Source organism: Carassius gibelio, chromosome B5 (genome assembly GCF_023724105.1).
Source record: "Carassius gibelio isolate Cgi1373 ecotype wild population from Czech Republic chromosome B5, carGib1.2-hapl.c, whole genome shotgun sequence".
Lineage (NCBI taxonomy): Eukaryota > Metazoa > Chordata > Actinopteri > Cypriniformes > Cyprinidae > Carassius > Carassius gibelio.
The window spans coordinates 10,415,615-10,440,960 of NC_068400.1; the positions used below are offsets into that span (position 1 = coordinate 10,415,615).

At 37.5% G+C, this 25,346-nt stretch overlaps 1 protein-coding gene across 9 annotated transcripts; it reads left to right on the forward strand.

The window, feature by feature from the left end:
* On the forward strand, window positions 1-23,895 carry golga2 (golgin A2). Of its 9 annotated transcripts, none has more exons than XM_052556554.1 (28): window positions 1-137; window positions 1,701-1,820; window positions 2,688-2,744; window positions 3,836-3,952; window positions 4,188-4,240; window positions 4,936-4,999; window positions 5,292-5,351; window positions 6,938-7,018; window positions 7,339-7,377; window positions 7,466-7,528; window positions 7,674-7,767; window positions 8,802-8,908; window positions 8,982-9,040; window positions 9,117-9,258; window positions 9,339-9,428; window positions 9,505-9,612; window positions 11,041-11,128; window positions 11,337-11,473; window positions 18,172-18,390; window positions 18,466-18,579; window positions 19,442-19,666; window positions 19,910-19,994; window positions 20,087-20,175; window positions 20,271-20,430; window positions 21,075-21,242; window positions 21,700-21,806; window positions 21,877-22,030; window positions 22,647-23,895. In XM_052556554.1, exons 1-28 carry the CDS (start codon window positions 90-92, stop codon window positions 22,922-22,924), a joined length of 3,126 nt encoding a protein of 1,041 aa, XP_052412514.1. In that variant the 5' UTR covers window positions 1-89; the 3' UTR covers window positions 22,925-23,895. The 9 variants fall into 9 exon arrangements, with proteins under 9 accessions (XP_052412514.1, XP_052412515.1, XP_052412521.1 ...); XM_052556555.1 differs by having other exon boundaries at window positions 29-137; window positions 4,191-4,240; XM_052556557.1 differs by having other exon boundaries at window positions 34-137; window positions 4,191-4,240; window positions 21,078-21,242.
* Window positions 23,896-25,346: the final 1,451 nt, after the last annotated feature.

Here is a 25,346-nt window from a genome sequence, read left to right on the forward strand (position 1 = left end):
CTCTCTCTCTCTCTCTCACTCACACACACACGTGCACGCGGATCATCTGATGACGTGGTGCCATTGGCTTCGCTCAGCGGCGCGAGAGGATGGCGGACCAGAGCAGGCAAATCAAACTCGCTGCAGCCAAGAAAAAGGTACGTTTATTTACTTTCACCACGTCTTTTACTCTCTTTGTGACAAAACACAGCTAATAATCGTAACTGAATCGCGTCCGAGCGCTTGTGTTTAATCTGTCATGTTGACATTCCACGTCGACCGTCCTCTCCGCGGGGCCCGCATCCGACTTCCAGCACTCCTGGATGGGCGCGGCTGTCAGGAAAGACCGGGGACTGACCTGCAGCAGGGCCATGAATACGAACTCACCAGTATTCGTCTCTCTATTCATGTTCTTACGACTTAAACCTGTCAGAAATGCGCTTTTTATATGTCTCTGTAATTCACTTTCAGCTAAACTTGGCTTGCTAATTCTGTTAGCCTCAGTGTTTTTGGCGTTAGTTACAAAATAAAAACCGCAACAATGTGAATTAGTGTAAAATAAACTAAAGCTAGACGTTAATTTAATGTTATTTTACTACTATTATTGACTTTAGGCTCATTTAACCAACTGATTAGTGTTAGCTCACTTGCTAAGGCTAGGTAAAATGACAGCTCTAATTGAAACAGCTGGTTGGGTGTCTAGTTTGTTATAAGCAAAAGTGCTTAACTAATAGATTTAATCTACCCTCGTTGTTCACTTTAGATTGCTGTTTTGAGGTTAAATTTATCAAGTTTGTGATTTTTTTTTATTTTTATTATTATTGATGTTTGTGTATGTTGTCTAGAAAGGGCACTTCCAGAAGTGCTGTCTAGTTAGGGAGCTTGTGTCTGCACTAGGTTGTGAAGCACAGCTGCTGTCCGATCTGCCATCTGTGGCCTGAAAAATCAACCCTGGGATTTAAGTCATGGCAAAGCAAGGCTCTGTCATATGAGATCTGATTTACTTCCCATAACAGCTGATTCACACCCGAACACCCTCCTGTGACCCGCTAGAGACGTGTCCTCGTATCGCAGGATTGGACGGAGCTCACTCTTGACCTGAATGTGTGCTGTTTGTCATATCTGAGCGTTTCAGACTCGTGTCACTGGTGCGGTGGAACTTGATTCGTTATCTTGATTTAGTTTGTACACACTCTCACAATGCATTCCAGCCAGTGTGTTCAAACTGTGCCTGAATGAGGACAGATCACTGATTTGAGATCAGTTGTGTGGAGTCCTTTCTGCCCATCGGTGGCACTTTAGTTAAACAGCAGATAAATACTTCAGTAACTGTCATCCGAGATCAGGATGAGTTTGATTTTTCATCAGGTTTGTAGAAATGTAGCACTGCATCAGTGTCTCATCAATGGATGCTCTGCAGTGAATGGGTGCCGTCAGAATGAGAGTCTGATAAAAACATCCCAATAATCCACAGCACTCCAGTCCATCAGTGAACATCTGGAGAAGACAAAAGATGAAACACATCCAGCATTAAGATGATTTTAACTCAAACACATAGAGTCTATAATCCATAATAACACTTCCTCCAGTGAAAAAGTGCATTGTGGAGTAAAAACTGGATGGTGCACCATTGTTTTGATTCAGTGTGTCTGCACACATTTGTGACTGATACTGTAGCTGTAATATGATACATTTAACATTTCTGCTCTTGTGTCCTGCAGCTAAAGGAGTTTCAGCAGAAGACGACTCCATCCACAGGAAGTGCTGGACAGAAGAAGAAGAGGAAGGTTAAAGCAGGCGATCAGCTGGACGCAGCTGTGGACAGACACTCGCCGGACAATGTGAGTCATGAATGCTCTGGGTCTGCTCCGATGGGGTTTGACTGTTGATCAGTTAATGACACTTCCCCACTCCAGGAAGTCATCCTCGTTTGAGGATTTACTCCGTTTTTGTGCGTTTAATTATTTTTCCTCTTCACCATGTAAGGCCTGTTTTTGTGCGTCTATTGGTTTCTCATTTATATAAAATGATTAATGTTTACACATAACAGCCAGTAATCAGACAGGAATTACAGAGAGTCTGATCCAGGGCTATTAAAAGCATAGAAACAAAATATATTAATATTCAGTCAATCTATTTATAATTTTGCTTTAGTTGAAGTTGAAATATTAAAATTATTAACCAACTGGAAATAACAAATTGTTACAAAATAAAATTCAAAGATAAATACGTTGTATAGTTTAATTCATTCTATATATCATTTTTTTATAAAAATAAATTCTGCTCTATTTTCTCCATATCATATTCAGTTTTTTTTATTTACATAATGTCTTAGAAAAGAATATAAAATCATACATATTATGAGCTGTATTCTATTTTAAATGTGTATGTGTGTAGTACATTGTTGTTGGTTGTTGCACTGAGAGAAGATGAAGTAAATAAAAAAAACATTTATTTATTATATGTAATATGTTTGTGCTAATAGATCTTGAACCTAGAAAACTAAACCTAACTAATAATAAAAACTAAATAAAAATAATGTTAGCACGCTACAAAATGACTAAAATTTAAATGAAAGCTGAAAATATTATAAACTAACATTTCATAACCCTTCATCTTGTGTGTCCTTTATCTCATCATCACTTTCTCACTACTGCTTCCTCCTCTCTCGCTCCTCTTCCTGTCTGGTCTTCCTCTCCTTCCTGTAGATTGAGAGTATTCTCCGAGTGTGTCTGACTAATGGAGTGTCTCAGCCTCACAGTCAGGTGAGCTGCTCCCTGTCCCTGCTCTCTTTCCTCCGTTTGCTCCTTGATTCATCCTCTGTGTTTCCTCTCATGCTGTGAGATCGTCATCGCAGGAAGAAGTGATGTTTGCATCATCTGTTGCAGTTTTTAAAGGCAGCATGACATCACTGTGTTTCCGGGGGTTATTGTGAACGATTCATCACTGCTCTTTATTTGAAAGGAATACAGGAAATGTTTCATATGTTTGACTCGCACATTTATAGAAACCGTTTGCACTCGAACAATTGCAAGTAAATGTAAGCTCTAATTACAAAGAAATGGCAAATAACACATTGGATCAAAAGACTAATAAAACATAGACGATAATCTAATTTGCTTTATTTTGCAACTTCAAAAAATCTAGTTTTACAGTGCATGCTCTGAATGCTTTTTAATGTTGAATTTATTGCATCTTTAACATGCAAAATTAAGTTTTAGAGTCTGAATATATTGGGTTTGATTATATATTGAATTGAATGACTGGAAATGTTTTTATTAACCCTTTATATGTCTCCCTGCAGCACAGAAGCAGTCATCAGTGTCACAGATATATTTCTAGCAATAGACAACAATACATTGTATGCATCAAAATGATTGATTTTTATGCCAAAAATCATTAGGATATTAATTAAAGATCATGTTCATGAAGATATTTAGTAAATGTCCTACTGTAAATATATCAGAACTTAATGTTTGATTAGTAATATGCATTGCTAAGAACTTCATCTGAACAACTTTAAAGATGATTTTCTCAATATTTAGATTTTTTTGCTCCCTCAGATTCCAGATTTTCTAATAGTTGTATCTCAGACAAATATTGTCCTCCGAACAAACCACACATCACTGGAGAGATCATTTATTCAGCTTCAGATGATACCAATCCCGATATAAAAAAGTGACCCTTATGACTGGTTTTGTGCTCCATGTGTATGTACCTGATAAAAATGAGAATGTATATATTGTTGTGCATCTTTACTGCGCTTGTGTGTGTGTGTGTGCGCGTGTGCGCATGTGTGTGTGTGTGTGTTAACCCGTGGAGAGTCTCATGTGTCTCCTTCGCTGTGTTGCATCAGGATGATGTGGATGCGGTGAGCCGGGTCTCGCAGGAGCCGGAGGAGACCAGCGCTGAAGCCGTCTCTAACCCTGCTTCTGCTGTTAACTCTGAGTGTGTCTCTGATAACGGCCTGCAGGTCTGTCTGTCTGTCTCAGTGTCAGACTCTTTAGCTGTGCTTCACGAGTCTAGGACTGTTTTCAAACCGCTGTTGTGTGTGTGTTGTTTGCTCTTGTTTTAAATCCGCTCCGTGTGTGTCTTTTAATTTGGTGCATTGCCTTGTCAGGTTTGTCATTTTAATGTTTTCTGGTGTTGTCACATATGTCTGTCTTGTTTTGTATCTCAAGTGTGTGTTTTTCATTCATATGTTCTTCCAGAAGTACACAGCAGATGAAAACGGTGATGAACATCCTCTGGAAGAGAACAGGTGAATTAACTCTTTATTAGTGAACAAGCTATTAATGTGACACAAGGTTCTGTCTCTTTGAAGAACCACACGTTACAGCCAATCAGAAGGTTTTATTGTTTTATAGAGCGCGACAGTGAACATTCAAGTGTACTCATGACTTGGTTCTGGAAATATTTTATTATTCATATTTCCCAGATGCATTTAAAAAAAATCTTCAATGAAGGGTCTTGACTCGAACCAAAAAGCTTTGTGAGAAGACCTTTTCTATTTTCAATAAAAAATTTTGTTAAAGTTTAATTTTTTTTTTCTTTTTTTCCCGGAAATGTCTATATTGTTTTTATAAATTTTATTTGTTTTAATGTTAGTTATTTTAGTGCTTCATGTTGACCTAAGTTAAAATAAGAAAAGTAGCCTTGGCATCTAGTTGAAATAAGTTTTTTATTATAATTTGTTGTATTTCATTTAATGTTTATTTTATTTAGCGTACTACATTTTTTTTTTTTTTTTTTTTTTTTGAATTGTTTGTTACTGACTAAGCAGTAAAATGTAATATACTTTACGTGTATTATATAAAAATGTTTATTATATATAAATAGAATGAAAGCTGTAGCGTGCGTCTTTATTCTGTGTGCTCATACACACTAGCTCTACACAGATAGCGTTGATTCTGTGTGTTTGTTATGCTGGTTTAGTTCAGATGTGTGTGTTTGCAGGCCGCTGTCGTCCACCGAGAGCCTGAGACAGATTTCCCAGCAGCTCAATGGACTGCTGTCTGACGTAAGCCACGCTTCTGCCTCCTTCAGTCTTGGGCTTTGGTCGGATTGTGATGCTATGATCTTATGTTTTTCCACCCGGCTTGATTACATCAGTAGAAATGTCCTTTCAGATAGACTTTTTTTCTTTAGCTTGACATGCACTATAACAAATTGGGCCAAATGCATTTTTTAAGAAGTTAAATTACCCGTTTTGATTTCATCTTGACTTTTAAGAAGAATTAATTGATCAAGTGATTTAAGGCAAAGCTTTGAATTCTGATTCTGATTTTCTTTCTCTCTTGGGTTTAATGCAGTCAACAGCATACATCAATGGAGACAGCTGTCCGCCGACGCTCAGCGAGAAGGAACTGGAGGTATTTTGATATGGTTTACTAATAATTCACCTTTTGAGATTTTTTTTTTTCTTTTTTTTGAGTAGACATGTTAAACTGCACAGTAATGTTTATATTTCCCACGGTCACTAGCAGGATAATCTTATTGAAGCACTAGTTCTTGCGATGGAAATAGCTTGTAGTCTGTAGGGCTGCTAACAGCTTTCTGTTAAAGAGTTTGTCACTTGACATCATTTTCACAATTATATTCTAGATTGATTCCCTCGGGCTGTTCAGACCAAATCAAGAACAGTTTCATCTATTTCTGCTAAATATAAAGTATTGAAGAAAAACCCCTGAAACAGTTTTCCTCTAATCTGTGCTGTGTGCTACAGTAGTTTATATCTTAACTGGTTGTGTGCTGTGGGACTAGTTCAGGCATTTGATCACATGATCTCTTGCTACACACTGAACGAACATCCTGTTTCAGCTTCACAAACACATGTGTAACAGACGACAGGGCACAGTGAGGCTCTGTTTAGAAGTTAAAGTTTGACCAGCTTTATCCACACAGAGTCTTTAGATAGCAGTCATGCGTTACATACACGACCATTCAAAGATTTGAGCTCGGGATTTTAATGTTTTTGAAAAGAAGTCTCTTCTCCTCATCAAGGCTGCATTTATTTGATCAAAAATACAGTAAAAATAGTGAAATAATATTATAGTTCAAAATAACTGTGTTCTGTGTGAATCTGTGTTAAAGTGTAATTTATTTCTGTGATGCTCCGCTGTATTTTCAGCATCATTCCTCCAGTCTTCAGCGTCACATGATCTTCAGAAATCATGAAAATATGATGATTTACTGCTCAAGAAACATTTCTGATTATTATCAATGTTGAAAACATTCGTGCTGCTCAATATTTCTGTGGAAACTGTGATGCATTTTATTTTTAAGGACTCACAGATGAACAGAAAGTTCAGAAGAGCAGCATTTATTTGAAATATAAATCTTTTGCAGTATTTATGAATGTCTTCACTGTCACTTTTGATCAATTTGATGTGTCCTTGCTGAATAATTAAGTGTTATTTTATTAAAATCTTAGCAGTTTTTTGTTTAATGGTAGTCAATTATCATTATTACTAGTGCTCATATTTTTGTGTAGTGTAGCACTTTTTATTCTTAATAACTAAAAATAGAAATTGAACAAATTGAAACGGAAATCTTTTGGAACATTAAATGTGTTTTTACTGGCACCTTTGATCAATTTAATCCGTCCTTGCTGAATTAAATCTTGAATATTAATTTAATCTTTAAAAAAAGAATAAAAACCAGTCGCACACTTTTGAATGGTAGTGTATATATGTGTCCTGCAGCACAGAAGCAGTCATCAGTGTCACAGATGTATTTGTAGAAATACACAACAATACATTGTTTGGGTCACAATGATACATTTCTCTTTTATGACAAAAATCATTAGGATATTAAGTAAAGATCATGTTCATGAAGATATTTAATAAGTAAATATATCAAAACGTAATTTTTGATAGTAATATGCATTGCTAAGAGCTTTATTTGAACAACTTTAAAGATGATATTCTCAGTATTTTTCTCTCTCTCTCTCTGTCAGACTCGTCACCAGGATCTGGCAGCGGCTCTGGACTCCAGCGCGCTCACAAACGCTCAGCTCTCGTCCAGACTCGAGACACTGGTAAGACTCGTGTGTGTGTGTGTGTGTGTGTGTGCTTCACAAGCGTTCAGAGTAACAGAGAGCAGCACAACAGAGGTTTTGAAGATGTAGCAGTGATTGCTACTTTGCTACTTTTAACATGCAACATTGTTTCAATTTCTAGATTTTAAATCGTTCTTGTGCTTGAGTTTAGATGCCAACTTTTACATTCATGCATTTAGCAGATGCTTTTGTCCAAAGTGACTTGCAAAAGAGGAACAAAATCAATTTCGAAATTCTAGATTGCATGGTTTATTTCTTAATAAACACAATTGAGTTGAATGTTTGTTGCTGGTTTTCAGACGAAGCAGTCTCAGGAGCTTTCTGATCAACTACAGAAGGTACAGTGAGCTACCAGCTGTGTTATTAGCTCATCTATGGTTTATTAATGAGCCGCTTCTCTTATCGTGGATCCTCTCTTCTCATCAGGAGCGGAAAGAGTTTGAGCAGAAGTTCAGTAAGGAGCAGGGAGCGATGCGTGAACAGCTACAGGTGAACAGATCACACAGGACTGAAGTCTTGTCCTGTTCACTACTGAAGAAGCATGCTGGGAGCATCATGGACACAGTATTTACCATAATTACATCATAGAAGGTCACACATACTGTATAACGGAAGGTTTTGTGTGTGTTTTCAGGTTCACATTCAGACCATCGGCATCCTGGTGTCTGAGAAATCAGAGCTACAGACGGCTCTGTCTTACACACAGCAGGCAGCGCGACACAAGACCGGTGTGTGTGTGTGTGTGTGTGTGTGTCTTGTTTTTGTGTCATATCAGGACACAACTCTGTATAATGTCATGGGTATGACACAGGTATTACAAGGAGAGGGAGACTTATGAGCACATAACCCATGTCCCCATTTTTCAAAACTTATAAATCATACAGAATGAGTTTTTTTGAGAAAGTAAAAATGCACAAAGTTTCCTGTGAGGGTTAGGGTTAGGTGTAGGGTTGGTGAAGGGCCATAGAATATACAGTTTCTACATTATAAAAACCATTACACCTATGGGATGAACACACTTTACACAGAAACAAACCTGTGTGTGTGTGTGTGTGTGTGATAACACATGCTCATGATATTATTTGGCTGATTCTCCAAAAACATGTTAAGAACACAGATCATGTGTGAAATATTACAATACTGTAATCTTATTTTTTTTCCTGAAATTTGCCTCTAAATAGGTTTTTCCAAAATGTAGTGAACTCCGCTGTTTTTTTTAAGAATAAATATTTGTTATAATTATATGAAGAGTACATTTGCAAAAAGAGAACTTTTTTTTTTTTCATTTTCAAAAATGATGTTTTTTTTTCATTGTGTATTTGAATTAATCTCAATCAAACTGCAGTTGAGTTATTTTAAGTTAAAAATGACAAAAAACACAATAACAATGAAAAACATGATTTTTGAAAAAAAGTTATCTGTTTTTGCAAATAAACTCTTCGTGTTTTATTATCAGCAGTATTTGATTAGTTATATTCATTACTAAGAACTTCATCTGAACAACTTTAAAGATGATTTTCTCAATATTTAGATTTTTTTGCTCCCTCAGATTCCAGATTTTCTAATAGTTGTGTCTCAGACAGATATTGTCCTCCGAACAAACCACACATCACTGGAGAGATCATTTATTCAGCTTCAGATTGACCCTTATGACTGGTTTTGTGCTCCAGGGAAAAATTTGTCAAATTACATTGGGATTCACAATATATATAATGCCAAAATCTTTTTTTTTTGCTGTGTGTGTGTGTGTGTGTGTGTGTAGCGGAGGCAGAGGATCTGAGCTCGCGGCTGCAGGCCAGTAAACAGAGAGTGTCTGAGCTGGAGAGGACTCTGTCTTCAGTCTCCACACAGCAGAAGCAGTTTGAGAAGGTACCAGAACATCATCATCATCAGCTGCATCTGACCAAAGCCACACAGTTCAAGTTTGATTTTGTTTCTGCAGCATAACCGAGAGCTTGAGAAGGAGCGGGACAGTCTACGATTAGAGGTCCTGAGGTTCAGGTAAGACTCTTCCCTCCTCGCTCAACAGCAGGTGTTATATGAGTGTGTGTTATGAATACGGTCTGTGCTCTGTCAGTAATGTGAGCGAGGAGAGCCGGCAGCAGAGCTCAGAGCTGTCCGAGCAGCTCAAGCTGAGAGTAAAGGAGAACAGCGCTTTGAAGCAGGAGGTGGATGAGCTGCGGAAGCGGCTGGAGATGGCTGACAGCATGCTGCAGCAGGTGAGGACACGCTTTAAACATCTACTGTGCTCCTGATCGAGCTCCTGTGATGTTAAACACTCTTCCCATCGCTCCTGCAGTTCTCCGGTCAGTCGGGGTCTCCGTCTGAGCAGCAGCAGGTCCAGCTCCTTCTGGAAGAGAAGCACCAGATAGAGGCTCACGCGGCTCAGGTGTGTGCTGCTGTCACCTGGGACATGTGTGTGTGTGAGCATCATCCTGAGTGTGTGTGTGTGTGTGTGTGTGCAGCTGATGGAGTCGGTGGCTCAGCTGCAGGTGGAGAGAGATCAGTACGCTGCACAGATACAGGAGGAGGGACGCGTGTGGAAGGACAAAACAGAGCAGCTTCTGTCTCAGGTGAACACACACACTCACACAGGCTTTACTGATACAATATAGTATGGAATATTTGGAAAAGTGTTAATACTCCTAAAATGATAAGCGGCTGATTTTATAGGGGGTTAATTTGCCTAGGACCAAAAAAATTTGAGTGCAAACCCTTTTTGAACTGAACGATTTGGAAAAAATGTAAATGATTGTGGCTTAAACCAGAGTTACTGTAGTTAACTAAATCTAAAACCATAAAAAAAGCTCTGCTGCTTGAAGTTGCATTACATTTCAGCGGAAATGTCAGCACAGGCGTTACAAACAGACTTTTTCCACAATCAGTGAGTAACAGTGTTCATTAATCTGTGATCAGTGATTTCTGATGGGTAGCTAATCATTCAAGTTCACAGACTTACTTTCTAAATCGTTTAATACTGTTTATGCATCAGTGAATCAAGCCAGTGACTAAACGATCAACTTCACGTTGTTTCTCTTAGTAGCATGAAACAAATCTGCGATTAAAGACGCTCCCTTTATAGTGTTCGTAGCTGTCAATCACACATCGAGTGTATCTGCACACTTGCCCAAACTGCTGTTTTAATCAATGACGCTGTTATGCTGCACAACGAAGCTATTACTGTATTCATGTTGATATTGTGTTTGCTGTAAGTTGTGAAAGCATTTTGTGAAATAAAACGTGTTGCAATAATGACGAGATCACTGCATTCACGCGATAAACAGACTCTGTCTACTCCGTGTTCATCACTGCAGCCTTTCATGTGATGGGAAGAGATCTAGAAACAAATGCTATAATCAGCACTTCCACGATTCGTTAATCTCGACAGCTGTAATAGTAATAAAAAAAATGTAGTAAAAGTATTTGAGAGGGGTTCCACATGTAATACGCATTTCGAATCCAAAGATGTCAGCCAATCACAACAGAGTCTCACATCAGACACGCCCCTTCAAAAAGAGGCTAAAATCAGGATATTAAAATTTATTTCTACATTTTAATGTAAAAATCATACTTATAGTAAGTACACCTCAGTAAACATTAAAAAAGCATTTAAAAAAAAAGAAAATAATCCATGTCATGGGACCTTTAAAATAATAGAAATACAAAAAATTATAATTGTCAAAATATTAAAATAAGAAATATTTATTTTTGTAATATGCTATAAAATAAAATATTGAGTGTATTGAGTGTATTTTTAATATTGAGTTGAGTATGAGTATGTAGTTTTTTTATGGTAATTGTGTGTGTGTGTGTGTGTGTGTGTGTGTCTCTGTGTGTGTGTGTGTGTGTGTGTGTGTGTGTTTGTCTCTCTGTGTGTGTGTGTGTGTGTCTCTCTCTCTGTGTGTGTGTGTATCTGTGTGTGTGTGTCTCTCTCTCTGTGTGTGTGTGTGTGTGTGTGTGTGTGTGTGTGTGTGTGTGTGTCTCTCTGTGTGTGTGTGTAGGTGCGTCTGATGTCAGAGGAGCGTGACAGCACTGCTGCTCAGATTCAGGAGCTTCAGGAGAAGATCACAGAGCTGGAGAACGCTGCAGGTACAAGACGTGACACACACACACACACACACTTTACGTAACATTCTCATTGATCATGACACAATGAAGTGCTTTTTCCCGCCGCTTACCAAAATACGAAACACAGACCAGCTAGCTTCCTCATCATGTGTCCAGAAAGGACTCTCATGTTTTGGTTGAGGAAGCACATTCCAGACCGAATGATGAGCGCTGTGTGTTGTGTCCGCAGCTGTGATGAATAAAGAGCAGGAGCTGCAGGCCGTGTCTCAGGTCTCAGGTCCTTCAGAGAGTGAACTGGCCCTTCAGGAGACCATCCGCAGTCTTCAGGAGGAGAGAGACGCTCTCAGTCTGCAGTACCAGGCTCAGGTGACCCGCACTGACCATGTGACACACACATTTTACTCTCTGGTCTTAAACAGGTTACAGTTGACTCGTGTGAAGATAGTAGATCATGCAGCGTGTGCATCCTTATTTCTGTACATTTAGATTAAATGCATTAGACCAGCCCCTTTGCCCCTTCATTCTCAACAATCATATTTGATGTTCCCCCTAGTTTTGTTAATTAAAGTTTTTTTTAATAATCTGTGGACACTCCTAGTGTCTGTCAATTCAGAATTTACTAAACTATTTAAAATGTAAAAAAGATTAATAATAACAGTTATAATTCAAATTAAAATAAGTTTTAAAAGCTGAACATATTTATATTAATTATAAAGAGGGAAAAAAAATAAAAAAAAATAATATATATATATATATATATATATATATATATATATATATATATATATATATATATATTTATATATATATTAATAATAATAATAACTAGAATTAAAAGTTAGTGAACTAACTTTGATGTTGGCTTGGCCATCTTGGCCATGGGGCAAAAGAGCCACAGTACTTGTGTGCCCAGCATTCTTGAGTTGCCCCGCTGCCAAAAAAATAAAATAAATAATACCAAAAAAAAATACACCTGCGACAGTCTTTTTCCATGGTCCCTTGCTGTTTTCTTTTTAAATAAAAAGCCTAGGCTATGAAAACAGCTACGACAGGGTTGTCTAGCTGAATGTGAAATAAGTCATGCAAAAACAATAATCTCCTAAATACCATTCAATTTAATCTTATTTTAATAGTACTGACAACATATTTTAAGTTATCACACATCACTGAAAAATTAAAGAATTTTAATAAAAATTTTAATTAATATTTATTATAAAATAAATATTTCATAAAACTGAAACTTAAATATATTATTTCTATAGGCTATACAAAACGGAAAAGAAAAAAGACTAAATAATAAGGCTGAATAAGCTGATCTATAGCATGTTAAATGGTGGTTGCTTGTCTATGAATGGTACACCCTTCTAAGCTCACAGAAGTGGTTTGACCCAAGTCCTCAGCAGCCAATGACATTGACCTCTTCAAACTGATTTTTAACTTGTACTTCAAGTGTATTTCACGTGTATTTAACACGTGAAATACACGTTAAATACCCGCTGATTTTTCATGTGTAAACAACACGTATTTAACGCGTTAACTAATATTGGATATAATATCGGAGTAATATAGTATTTTAAGAAGCTCTTAAAGATATATATAAATTACTTTACCATGTTGTGCAGCGCCGATAAATAAATAATATTAAATACGTGTTGTCTACGCATGAAATACACGTATTTAACGTGTTGTTGACATGTTAAAATTCACGTGTATTTGACCCTCTTGGCCTTCCATACACATTAGATATAATGAGGGAGACGTGAAAAAAGGACATCGCGTTGTTTTGATATGGATTACTTTATCAAAAAATATTTGTTCGGGAGCACTTGTTTAGTTTAAAGGTAGACATGTCAAGCTTTCTATAGATATATCTCTCATGTCTCTTCGTTGAGTATTCATGGAGTTACAGTTCATTTTAATGACGTGTTTGTAAATGAAGATCAGCGCAGACCAAGGCTGCAGACAGCACACCTTGTTTGTTATCTTTATTTTATAAGTGCCCAAAGTTTTGTTGTTATTATGTTTGTATCCAAAAAAAAGTAGACCCTTTAAAGAGACACGTTAAAATTCACGTGTATATTTGACCCTCTTGGCCTTCCATACACATTAGACGTGAAAAAAGGACATCGCGTTGTTTTGATATGGATTACTTTATCACAGAATATTTGTTCGGCAGCACTTGTTTGGTTTAAAAGTAGACATGTCAAGCGTTCTATAGATATCTCTCTCATGTCTCTTCGTTGAGTATTCATGGAGTTACACTTCATTTTAATGACGTGCTGTAAATGAAGATCAGCGCAGACCAAGGCTGGAGACAGCACACCTTGTTTGTTATCTTTATTTTATAAGTGCACAAAGTTTTGTTGTTATTATGTTTGTATCCAAAAAAATGTGGACCCTTTACAGATTCGATTGATGTATTGCTCTTATCTGTACGATTAAAACTGAAAGTGTAATTTAAGTAATTGTCGGGGTTATCAGGAGAAAATGACTCAAAACGCGTATATGCGTTAATCGACTCCAGAGTTAAAAGGCTGTCGTGACTTTTTTTTCCTTCCAGTATTCATAAACTGTATCACGCTGTCAAATTATATTTCATTTTGCACACATAAACAGTTCAAAAACACCTGAATTCTGCTCTTGTTGTGTTCTAATGGGTGGATTAGTGCAATTCGCTGTGATATTATTTTTGGAAGCGCTTAAAAAATGCTGATGAAGTCCTCATTTCTCTCTCGTCTTTCTCTCTGTTCTTTGGCCAGAGACATAATTTATAAATGAGATCTGACCCGGTAATAATAACATATATTGGTTTAGCTTGTCAGTCTGAATGAAATGTGTAGCCTATTTATTTGTCTGATCTCTCCCCTAAACGCGGCTGTCATGTGACTTTTTTTTCCCCCTTCGCGATGTCAAATATTGCATTTTGCACACATACACGGCTCAAAAACCCCTGGATTTTTCTCTTAGTGTGTTCTAATTGGTGGATTGTGTGCATTCGCAGCAATATTTATTTTAAGAAGCTCTTAAAAATATATATATAAATGACTTTACCATGTTGTGACGATGGATAATAATTGATGTGAGGTTCAGCCTGACAGATAAAATCTCACAATCACATATAAACACTCATTTTCATGTGTATAATATATTCTTCTAATTGTTTTGTGCCGTTTCGCTGCAGTGTTTTAATGTGACAGGCTGTAAATTCTCTTCAAGTGTTCAGAGAAATACATCGCGAGCTCGCGGGCAGTTGCGCTGCCGCGAATATATCATGATATTACTTTAAACAGTTCAGAAACATCTGATTTTAGCTCTTGCTGTGTTCTAACGTGTGGATTGCGTGCAATCGCCGTTTTAAAAGGTCTTAAATAAGAATGAATTCGCTCGTTGTGAGCTCCGTGGAGACAGCAGCAGTGATTCTTCTCTCATCTTTCTGACTGCTCTCTGCCCAGAAATCAATTATTAATGAGCCCTGACCCCTGTAATAATCAGATATGTTGGTTTAGCTTGTCAGTTTGAGGGAAATTGTATTATTTACTTGGTATTTTTAACCGGTTTAAAAGTGAAACGAAACCCGGCCGACTCCTCCCTTTAATCTCGGTTATTGCAACTAGGGGCGCATTTTTTCTCAGATAATGTAAGTCTATGGGTAATGTATTTTGACATTTAAAAATTAATAAAAAAAAAACTTTAAGTCTGATCAGTCTGAAAAGATATAGCAACCAGCACCGCTCTATCCCGCAGGTGTCTGCCGAGTTTGGGGCTTGTGGCTTTAAAGCCCTAGGAGGAGTAGCGTTTAGAATTTCTGTCAGAAAAATAATAATAAGAAAAAGAAGAAGTTTAAATAGCATAACAGTATGTTGGCTTGTTGCCAAGCCAACATAATAATAAAGTATATACATTTTGTTTTCTTATTTTAAGTCATCATGTGGCCCCTTGGTTAATAACCATTGCATTTAACGCTTTTAATTTTGCATGTTATTATGTTGGCTTGGCAACAAGCCAACATACTGTTATGCTATTTAAACTTCTTCTTTTTCTTATTATTATTTTTCTGACACAGAAATTCTAAACGCTACTCCTCCTAGGGCTTTAAAGCCACAAGCCCCAAACTCGGCAGACACCTGCGGGATAGAGCGGTGCAGGTTGCTATATCTTTTCAGAATGATCAGACTTAAAGTTTTTTTTTTATTAATTTTTAAATGTAAAAACTCATTACCCATAGACTTCCATTGTCTGAGAAAAATCGCGCCCCTACTGGTTGCAATACCCGGAGTTTTGTTTACTTTCACTTTTACATTGGTTAAAAATACAAGTAAATAATACAATTTCCCTCAAACTGACAAGCTAAACCAACATATCTGATTACAGGGGTCAGGGCTTATTAATAATTTATTTCTGGGCAGAGACCAGTCAGACGAGAGAAGAATCACGGCTGGTCAGCTGCTGGAGGCATTGTCTCTTAGAGCTCACAACGAGCGAATTTATTCTTATTTAAGACCTTTTAAAACGGCGATTGCACGCAATCCACACGTTAGAGCACACCAAGAGCTAAATTCAGATGTTTCTGAACTGTTTAAAGTAATAACATGATATATTCGCGGCAGCCAACTGCCCGCGAGCTAGCGATGTATTTCTCTGAACACTTGAAGTCCACAGAGAATTTACAGCCTTTCACATTAAAACACTGCAGCGAAACGGCACAAAACAATTAGAAGAATATATTATACACATGAAAATGAGTGTTTATATGTGCTTGTGAGATTTATCTGGCAGGCTGAACATCGCAGCGATTGCTCAGCGTTGCATAACATGGTAAAGCAGGGAGCTACACTGAGACCAAAAGGGTCGCATGCATCACTGATTATTTTTGTACCTACTTATGTGTTATGCTATGATTTAATTTGACCATTTATTAAAACAGAAATGTGTATTTTAAGAATACGTTTTATAACGTAAATTATGTCTCTGGCCAAAGAACAGAGAGAAAGACGAGAGAGAAATGAGCGCTTCCAAAAATAATATCACAGCGAGTTGCACGAATCCACCCATTAGAACACAACAAGAGCAGAATTCAGGTGTTTTTGAACTGTTTATGTGTGCAAAATGAAATATAATTTGACAGCGTGATACAGCTTATGAATACTGGAAGGAAAAAAAGTCACGACATCCTTTTAACTCTGGAGTCTATTAACGCATATACGCGTTTTGAGTCATTTTCTCCTGATAACCCCGAAATTTACTTAAATTAAACTTTCAGTTTTAATCGAGCAATACATCAATCGAATCTGTAAAGGGTCTACTTTTTTTTTGGATACAAACATAATAACAACAAAACTTTGTGCACTTATAAAATAAATATAACAAACAAGGTGCAGCCTTGGTCTGCGCTGATCTTCATTTACAAACACGTCATTAAAATGAACTGTAACTCCATGAATATTCAACGAAGAGACATGAGAGATATATCTATAGAAAGCTTGACATGTCTACTTTTAAACAAAACAAGTGCTGCCGAACAAATATTCTGTGATAAAGTAATCCATATCAAAACAACGCGATGTCCATTTTTCACGTCTAATGTGTATGGAAGGCCAAGAGGGTCAAATAGACGTGAATTTTAACGTGTCTCTGTAAAGGGTCTACTTTTTTTGGATACAAACATAATAACAACAAAACTTTGGGCACTTATAAAATAAAGATAACAAACAAGGTGTGCTGTCTGCAGCCTTTTGGTCTGCGCTGATCTTCATTTACAAACACGACATTAAAATGAACTGTAACTCCATGAATACTCAACGAAGAGACATGAGAGATATATCTATAGAAAGCTTGACATGTCTACTTTTAAACCAAACAAGTGCTCCCGAACAAATATTCTGTGATAAAGTAATCCATATCAAAACAACGCAATGTCCTTTTTTCACGTCTAATGTGTATGGAAGGCCAAGAGGGTCAAATATACGTGAAAAATCAGCGGGTATTTAACGTGTATTTCACGTGTTAAATACACGTGAAGTAAACGTTAAAAATCAGTTTGAAGAGGTCAATGTCATTGGCTGCTGAGGACTTGGGTCAAACCACTTCTGTGAGCTTAGAGGGCTGTAGGCTACCATTCATAGACAGGCAACCACCATTTAACATGCTATAGATCAGCTTATTCAGCCTTATTATTTAGTCTTTTTTCTTTTCTGTTTTGTATAGCCTATAGAAATAATATATTTAAGTTTCAGTTTTATGAAATATTTATTTTATAATAAATATTAATAAACATTTTGTGGTGATAGTATAAAGTTTATAAAAGTTACAGTATTTTGTAATGAAACAGGACTTTTTGTTTAGCTCTTGACACGCCTAAGTATACTATAAATAGTGTCCCTTCTTAAATTTTTCAGTAATGTGTGATAACTTAAAATATGTTGTCAGTACTATTAAAATAAGATTAAATTGAATGGTATTTAGGAGATTATGGTTTTTGCGTGACTTTTTTTGCATTCAGCTAGACAACCCTGTCTTAGCTGTTATCATAGCTTAGGCTTTTTATTAAAAAAGAAAACAGCAATGGACCATGGAAAAAGACTGTTGCAGGTGTATTTTTTTATTTACATTACACTTACATTTATTCATTTAGCTGACGCTTTTATCCAAAGCGACTTACAATTGTTATATATGTCAGAGGTCGCACGCCTCTGGAGCAACTAGAGGTTAAGTGTCTTGCTCAGGGACACATTGGTATTTTATGGTATTATTATTTTATTTTTTTGCAGCGGGGCAACTCAAGAATGTTGGGCACACAAGTACTGTGGCTCTTTTGCCCCATGGCCAAGATGGCCAAGCCAACATCAAAGTTAGTTCACTAACTTTTAATTCTAGTTTTCTATTTTCACCTAAACTTTTAGACATACATTTGAAATGTTGCATCGCTATTGTAATTACTAGAAGTGTGAACTTTGTGTAATTTTAGAAATGTGGACCTGCACAGGCTGACAGAAACTAGGGCTTGCTGATAATATCATGTTATGAAATCAGACACTTATTACGGAGGTGTTTATTGTGTCCTGTAGGTGCGAGACAACGAGCAGCTGAGCCGACTGGTGCAGGAACAGGAAGTGAGGCTGGAGGAACTGGAGAGACAGGCAGAACGCGCCGCTGAAGAGGCTCAGGACCGACTGCAGATTCTGGAGGACGTCCAGAGCGACAAGGCCACCATCAGCAGAGCCCTGGCCCAGAACAGAGACCTCAAACACCAGCTGGCCGAGCTGCAGAACGGCTTCGTCAAGCTGGTGAGCTCCAGTGACAGATGACTTGTGTTCGGGAGAGAACCTGACCCCTGACCTCTGACCTCTGTCCTCCTCCAGACCAATGAGAACATGGAGCTGACCAGCGCTCTGCAGTCCGAGCAGCACATCAAGAAGGAGATCGCTCGTAAGATCGGTCAGCTGCAGGAAGATCTGCACGGTGCCAAAGAACAGGTGTGAGCAATGATATTAATAGTAATTTTTTATAGCATTTAATACTAATTGAATCTAGCTACAAAGTCAAAATAAAACACTTAGTAAAAAAAGATTAAATATTTAATTTGTTTACTTGCTTGTTGTCATGTGAGAATTGTCTGCATGTGACTGTGTTATTAAATTATTGAAATATTACCCTAAGTCCTAAAAAAAAAAGAATAACACAAGGCTAGCACCGTATCTTCAACGTGCATTTTGGGAAATTAATATGCGATCGCTTCACTTTATGCATTTGCATAAATTCCAAGATGTTTGTGGACAGCATTTCAACCAAAAATAAAAGCTTGAGGATTTAAAATGTTTAAAACGTCTGGGTTTGGAAGTACAGAATTTAATACTAAGTCTACAAAGTCAAAATAAAACACTTAATAAAAAAAAGATTAAATATTTAATGCTTGTTGTCATGTGACTATTAACCAACATTTGAGAATTGTGTGCATGTGACTGTGTTATTAAATTATTGAAATATTACCCTTATATCTCAGGGGGACTTCAAGAACATATTTTGAATGGTTGGTTAAAAAGCTATTTTAGTGTCATCATTGAGATACTATATAAATCTTTCTATAGTTGTTCGTACATTTGTTTTATTTCAAGTAACAATCATTTTTTTAATGGTTTAATTTTGATAAACTATAATAACCCTGATCTTCTGTGTAATACACTGTGAAGCTGATATAGCATTGAATTCAAATACGACATCATCAAGTAAATATATTTTGTGTCTGAAGAGCCTGGCTGAGGAAACGAGTTTGTGTCGAAGGTGAAGTGACTTTAGTGTTTGCGCTCCTGACCTCGTGTGTGGTCTTCCTCCGGTCAGCTGCAGGAGAAGTGTGGAGAGCTGGCATCTGTGCAGGAGCAGAGGGATCAGTGTCTGGCTCAGCTGCAGCAGTACAGCGCTGGATACCAGCAGCTGGTGACGGAGCGAGAGCATCTGCACCATCAGTTCCTGCAGCAGACGCAGCTGATGGACCGACTGCAGCACGAGGAGGTGCAGGGCAAAGTGCAGCTGGAGCAGAGTCACGTGCAGCTGCAGGAGGCGCAGGTACACTCCAAACACAAGTCTGTTGCTTGCAAAAAGCATTTCACTGAGGCGCTTTTACACTCTGAGCAACTTTGTTCACAGTTAATGCAGTGAACAGATTCATTGCATGTGACTTTAATGTGCATTTTGGAACACAACGTGCACCAGTTACATTTTTAAAATAAAAGGTCAAGGGTTTAACTTTTGCACGTGAAGAAACGAAGTTATTGCGGTGTGAATCTGCTGCATTACTGCCCCCTGCAGGAGAAACTGAAGCAGCTGGCCAGAGATAACGAGGAGCTGAAGACGGAGGTGCAGGAGCTGCTGAACACCTCACACAGAGACCACGGTGAGTCTCTCTTCACTCTGACGTGTGTGTGTGTGTGTGTGAACGATCTGTTTAACTCTACTGGTGATTACTATGCCTGCTGATGTTAACAGGTGATGGCGTGGAAAGTCATTCTCTCCCGGAGAGCTTCCAGAAGTCACACATCGTCATCCCAGAAGACTTTGAGAGCAGAGAAGAGATGGTGAGGTGTTTAAAAGTGAACAAAATATGCAGCATCTGAATAGACACGTTTCCTTATTAAATGTTAAGTGAACTCTTCTTGTCCTCTGGTTGTAGGAGGAGTTCATTCACTCTGCTGTGTCTCGTCTGGAGGAAGAGCGAGATGAGATGAGCCGCCGGTTCGAGGAGGAGAGGAGACTTCATCATGCTCTCCGACAGCAGATGAGCCACGAGCAGCATCATCATCATCATCACAGCACAGGGGCAGATATACACTGTACTCTTGTTTTTAATTAACTTTAAGACATTTAAGACATGTAGGAAAAAAAAATCTCCTTTATACATTAAGATTTTTTTAATATTTTTGAAAAAAGTCATCAAAGCTGCATTAATTTGATCAAAAATACAGTAAAAATTTAAAATATTTTACTATTTAAAACAGCTGTTTTCTGTGTGAATCTGTGTTAAAGTGTAATGTATTTCTGTGATGCTCCGCTGTATTTTCAGCATCATTCCTCCAGTCTTCAGTGTCACATGATCTTCAGAAATCATGAAAATATGATGATTTACTGCTCAAGACACATTTCTGATTATTAACAGTGCTGCACAATATTTCTGTATTTTGTAGAACCCGTGATATATTACACTAAAACAAAGAAATTAACATTTTCGATCGATCAAAAGACAATTCTAATGTTACAAAAGATTTTGATTTCATATAAATGTAGTCTTTCGAAGTATATGTTTGTCAAAGAATCCTGGACAAGACAAAATGCATCAGTTTCCTCAGAAATAGTGAGCAGCAAAAACACTGATCGTTTGTTGCTTGACAATACAAGAAAACCTCAAACATAATAACATGTCTAACTTCTGTCCATTGGTGTAGCTTCTCTGAATATTTGAGTCTGACTTCTTCTGTAGCAGGCTCTGACGGGGTCCCGGTGGAGGTGCACGAGGCTCTGCGGGGGGCGATGGAGAAACTCCAGGAGCGTTTCACAGCACTGATGCAGGAGAAGGTGGATCTGAAGGAGCGGGTGGAGGAGCTGGAGCACCGCTGCATTCAGCTGTCAGGAGAAACAGACACCATCGGTGAGACACACACACACACACACTCACACACACACACACAGAGGGACGACTCATCAAGCACTTCTGTCATTGTGTGTCCAAATACATGAAGCACAGAGAGTTTCTGCCTGCTTGAGAAAGTTGGAGCACAAAACCAGTCATACATTTTTCTGCTTATGCTCCGTTGTAAACTATTTCTGATTTAATTAATAATTTGCATGTATTAGTAATATGTTGGCTAGATCGCAGTAGTATTATCATTTCACTTCACAACACAATAAATAATTCAAGCCAGCGCAGAGAAAATATATCGAGATATTGGTTGAAAAGTGTTTCTTTATTGTTGTTCTTTGTGCCTTTGCACTGAAAGTGAGCTGTTCAGTTCATGTAGATATGTGAGATGTAGCAGTTATTGTGATCTGAAAATCAAGAGTGTTTATTTACGTGTGTGTGTGTGTGTGTGTGTGTGTGTGTGTAGGTGAATACATCGCGCTGTATCAGAACCAGAGAGCCATCATGAAACAAAGACACATTGAGAAAGAGCAGTACATCAACCTAATGGCCAAAGACAAGGAGGAGATGAAGGTACGAGTAGCAGCTGTGTGATGGAGCGATGTCTGTGGCGTGATGTTGACGTGTGTGTGTGTGTGTTCAGGCGAAGCTCGCGGAGCTGCAGGATCTGGTCATGCGTCTGGTGGGCGAGCGGAACGAGTGGTACAGGAGATACATGAGCACCGTCAGTAACCCTGACCTCCTGTCCTCCGGAGGAGAACACCTCCATCCTGCTGACGGACACACGGACAGCCCAGGTGACACAGCTCAGACACACACTCAGACGGATTCAGACACACTGAGTGTCCAATACTTTATACTCCGTATACGTTTTTCTTATGCTCATTTTTAAGCTATTTTAAATTAATAATAATAATAGTAATATCAATATTATTTTAATGCACTAATTTATAGTAATGCACTATCGAAAATGTAAACATTTCTACTTGTGCTCAGTTTTAAACCATTTCTTCAGCAAGAAACAGATCTTAGATCTGAGAGGGATGTTCTTTTTTTTTTTTTTTTTTTTTTTTTCAGTCAATAAAACTGGAAAACGAAAGAAAGCAAGGACATGCATTAGTCAGAGAGTCCTAAAACCATTTGATAAACCACTTCATGCGTGACATTTTCTGTCTTCTGTTTTGTTAAAGTCCTGTGTCTGGTTATTATTTGTGTTTTATTACACACTGAACTGTGTCTGGAATTTAATTCAGCTGTAGCTCTAACTAATTCAAGAATGTTGTCATTCAAGCTCTGATGAAATCTACAGACAGTTTTTGCATCATAAGATTAGACAAAATATAATTTACTCTAATATTAAAATCTTATGAGCAGCTGATTGATGTTTTCCTGAACTATTCGGTCTCCTCTCAGCCGTTCTGGATCTGAGCGCAGCGGAGGAGGCGTCTACAGCGTCTCTGTCCAGCTCAGACCCTCAAACTCAATCCCAGAGTTCAGAGAGGCCAGGATCTGCTCCGGACGCCCCATCTCTGAGACCCACAGAGGACGGCACGGCCCGCCAGATCATGCAGCTCCTGCAGGAGATCCAGAACCCTCAGGCCAGACCCGCTCCCTTCCTGGGAGAGAACCCCTGCATCCCCTTCTTCTACCGGCCGGACGAACAAGACGAGGTCAAGATCCTGGTGGTCTGACAGCGTCCGTCTCTGTTTGACACAGACGTGTATCAAAGGGGATTCCCTCGTAGTTCCTAATCAGAGATACTTGATGACTTCTGAAGCTCTCCGTCTCTGCTTGGTTAATCCATCAGAAGATCAGTTTCTGCTGCTCTGTGTCTTGTCCCGCTCTCATTTGTCCTCTTTCACTTCATCAAGTGCGTGCAATAGACAGCTGACAGATCAGTGATTCACATCGGTATGATTCAGTAATCAACTCGCACACTAACTAGGGTACAATAATGAGTAGTACTGATATGATAAAGCAGGTCTGGACTGAGATGAGGAAGTGTTTTCTGAGAAAATCAGATAATGATTGGAAATTAATCTGAACTAAATCTTTTTTTTTTCTCTGAAGATAAAGCTCTTCTTCATGTCTTGCAGTTGTGTGTTTTTGTAAATTAATGTAATCACAGCTACACCTTTAAAGAGAGGGATGCATTTTACATGCGTTATGCTCTTTAGAAGTGTATGCATATTAATCTACAGGTAATTACAAAAACATTGAAGCAGTTCTGAAGTAGAATGCATTGTGCATTGCTCTCTAATGCATTATTCAGACAGTGTTTCTGTGTCTGTATTCACCTGAGGAACTGGAGTTTTCACTGAAGCACGTTCTGCATCATTTCTATCTGCGTTCTCCGTGTATGCACATATTTTCCAGTGATATTTTGGGGCGTGGGCTTTAATCGGATGTCGATTGTTTTGCAGAAACATGTAACAGAGGTGTAAATAGTGTAACTGTGTATCATACTGTATATGACTGAGGTTTGCCTGCCGAAGACGACCTGATGTTTGTGTGGTTTCACTAAAGGAGAATTCTATTTATTTGGGATAATTACACACTAATCTGTTTTATTTTAGACACAATGAAGGAATAATGAGTAGTTTGTGCAGAAATACTTCTGAGATGATTTTCCTCCTAAATAAACCCGATTGAGCAAAATCAAGCCCGCTTTATGTCTGAAGTTGATGATTTGGGGATCGTTCAGGTATTTGATGGATCTGATGTTAATGTACTGTTTCCACATGAGATTAAAAAACATGCTTTGATAAATTCTAAGTATCTATGCCATAAACGTTGAAATGTATAAACTGATTGACAGTTTTTCCTTTTTGTTATAATTTGATTTTATAATTTATCTTTTTTCTATCCTATAATTATGACTTAATCTCTTTATTTCATAATTATAATTTACCATCCCATAATCATGACTTGTTCATTTAGATTTTTCTCAATGTCATCATTCTGAATCTTAATTTAATTTAAATTATTTAATTTTGACTATTTCATAATTATGACTGATGCATAAAAAACTTTATCTCGTGTCATAATCCTGACTTTTTGTGTAATAATTAGGACTGTCATAATTTCAACTTTATATCATAATTATGACTAAGTTTTATTTAGTTATGATTTGATATGTAAGTTTTGACAACCTCAAAATCTTTTTTTTTTTTAAGTTCATCTCAATTACAGATTAGTACGTCATAATTTTAGATCTATGATTCTATTAGTATATAATTGATTTATAATCTCATAACTTTGACTTGGTATCTCGTAATTGTTATTTTGTCATAACATAATTATATTAAAAAAGAAGTTAAGTCAAGTCATTAAGACAAGTCAATTTTTTTTTTCCTTTTTTTATTTCATAATTATGACTGTCAATTTTGATTTTCATAATTGAGTTAAACTGTCATGAAAAAACACATACAAAGTTATCGTTATGAGATAAAAGGCATGATTCTGATATGATGTTCAAAAATGACACAATAAGTTATAATTATGGAATACAAAGTCAAGTTACTAGTATAATTTTAATGCACCCCATAATTATGATTGTCATAATTGCAATCAGTAATAATTTAGACTTTTAAGGTCATAATTGTGGTTTACCAAAACATTTTTTCTCTTATGTGGCAGCAATGACCTTCCATAGAAACACATCGACTCAGCATTTGATTTCATATTTGAATTGTATGCTAAAATATCTTTTAAGTTCTCAGAAGACAAGAAAAATAACAGGAAACAACATTTCCGTACACTGAAGTTTAATGATGACAGAGTCCAGCTTGACAAACTCGCCCGAACAGAACACGTTACACACACACACACACATTCATTCACACGTTACACACTCAGTATCATAACACCTTTCTGTCCAAACACAGAAAGAGGCCTGCTTTATTTACCCATAATAATTTAATATTCAATAATCATACATGTGGACTAGTCTCTAAAACAGTGGAAGCACAATTTGCATAAATGCACCACAAAGACACGGGACTCACTTAAGATACAGTATGTCCATGACAAACTCTTAAATAACGGTAAATATTGTCTGTTTAGTGGGTCTTACTAAGACTCCCAGTGGATTCTGGGAAGATTTGGTGTGCA

Bases quoted from the DNA above. Each gene is read 5' to 3' on its own strand.
- golga2 (XM_052556554.1), top strand. From the start codon at position 90: ATGGCGGACCAGAGCAGGCAAATCAAACTCGCTGCAGCCAAGAAAAAG. The intron at 5,352-6,937 runs GTATTTTGATAT...TCTCTCTGTCAG, and splicing joins TCAGCGAGAAGGAACTGGAG to ACTCGTCACCAGGATCTGGC. The intron at 9,429-9,504 runs GTGTGTGCTGCT...GTGTGTGTGCAG, and splicing joins TAGAGGCTCACGCGGCTCAG to CTGATGGAGTCGGTGGCTCA.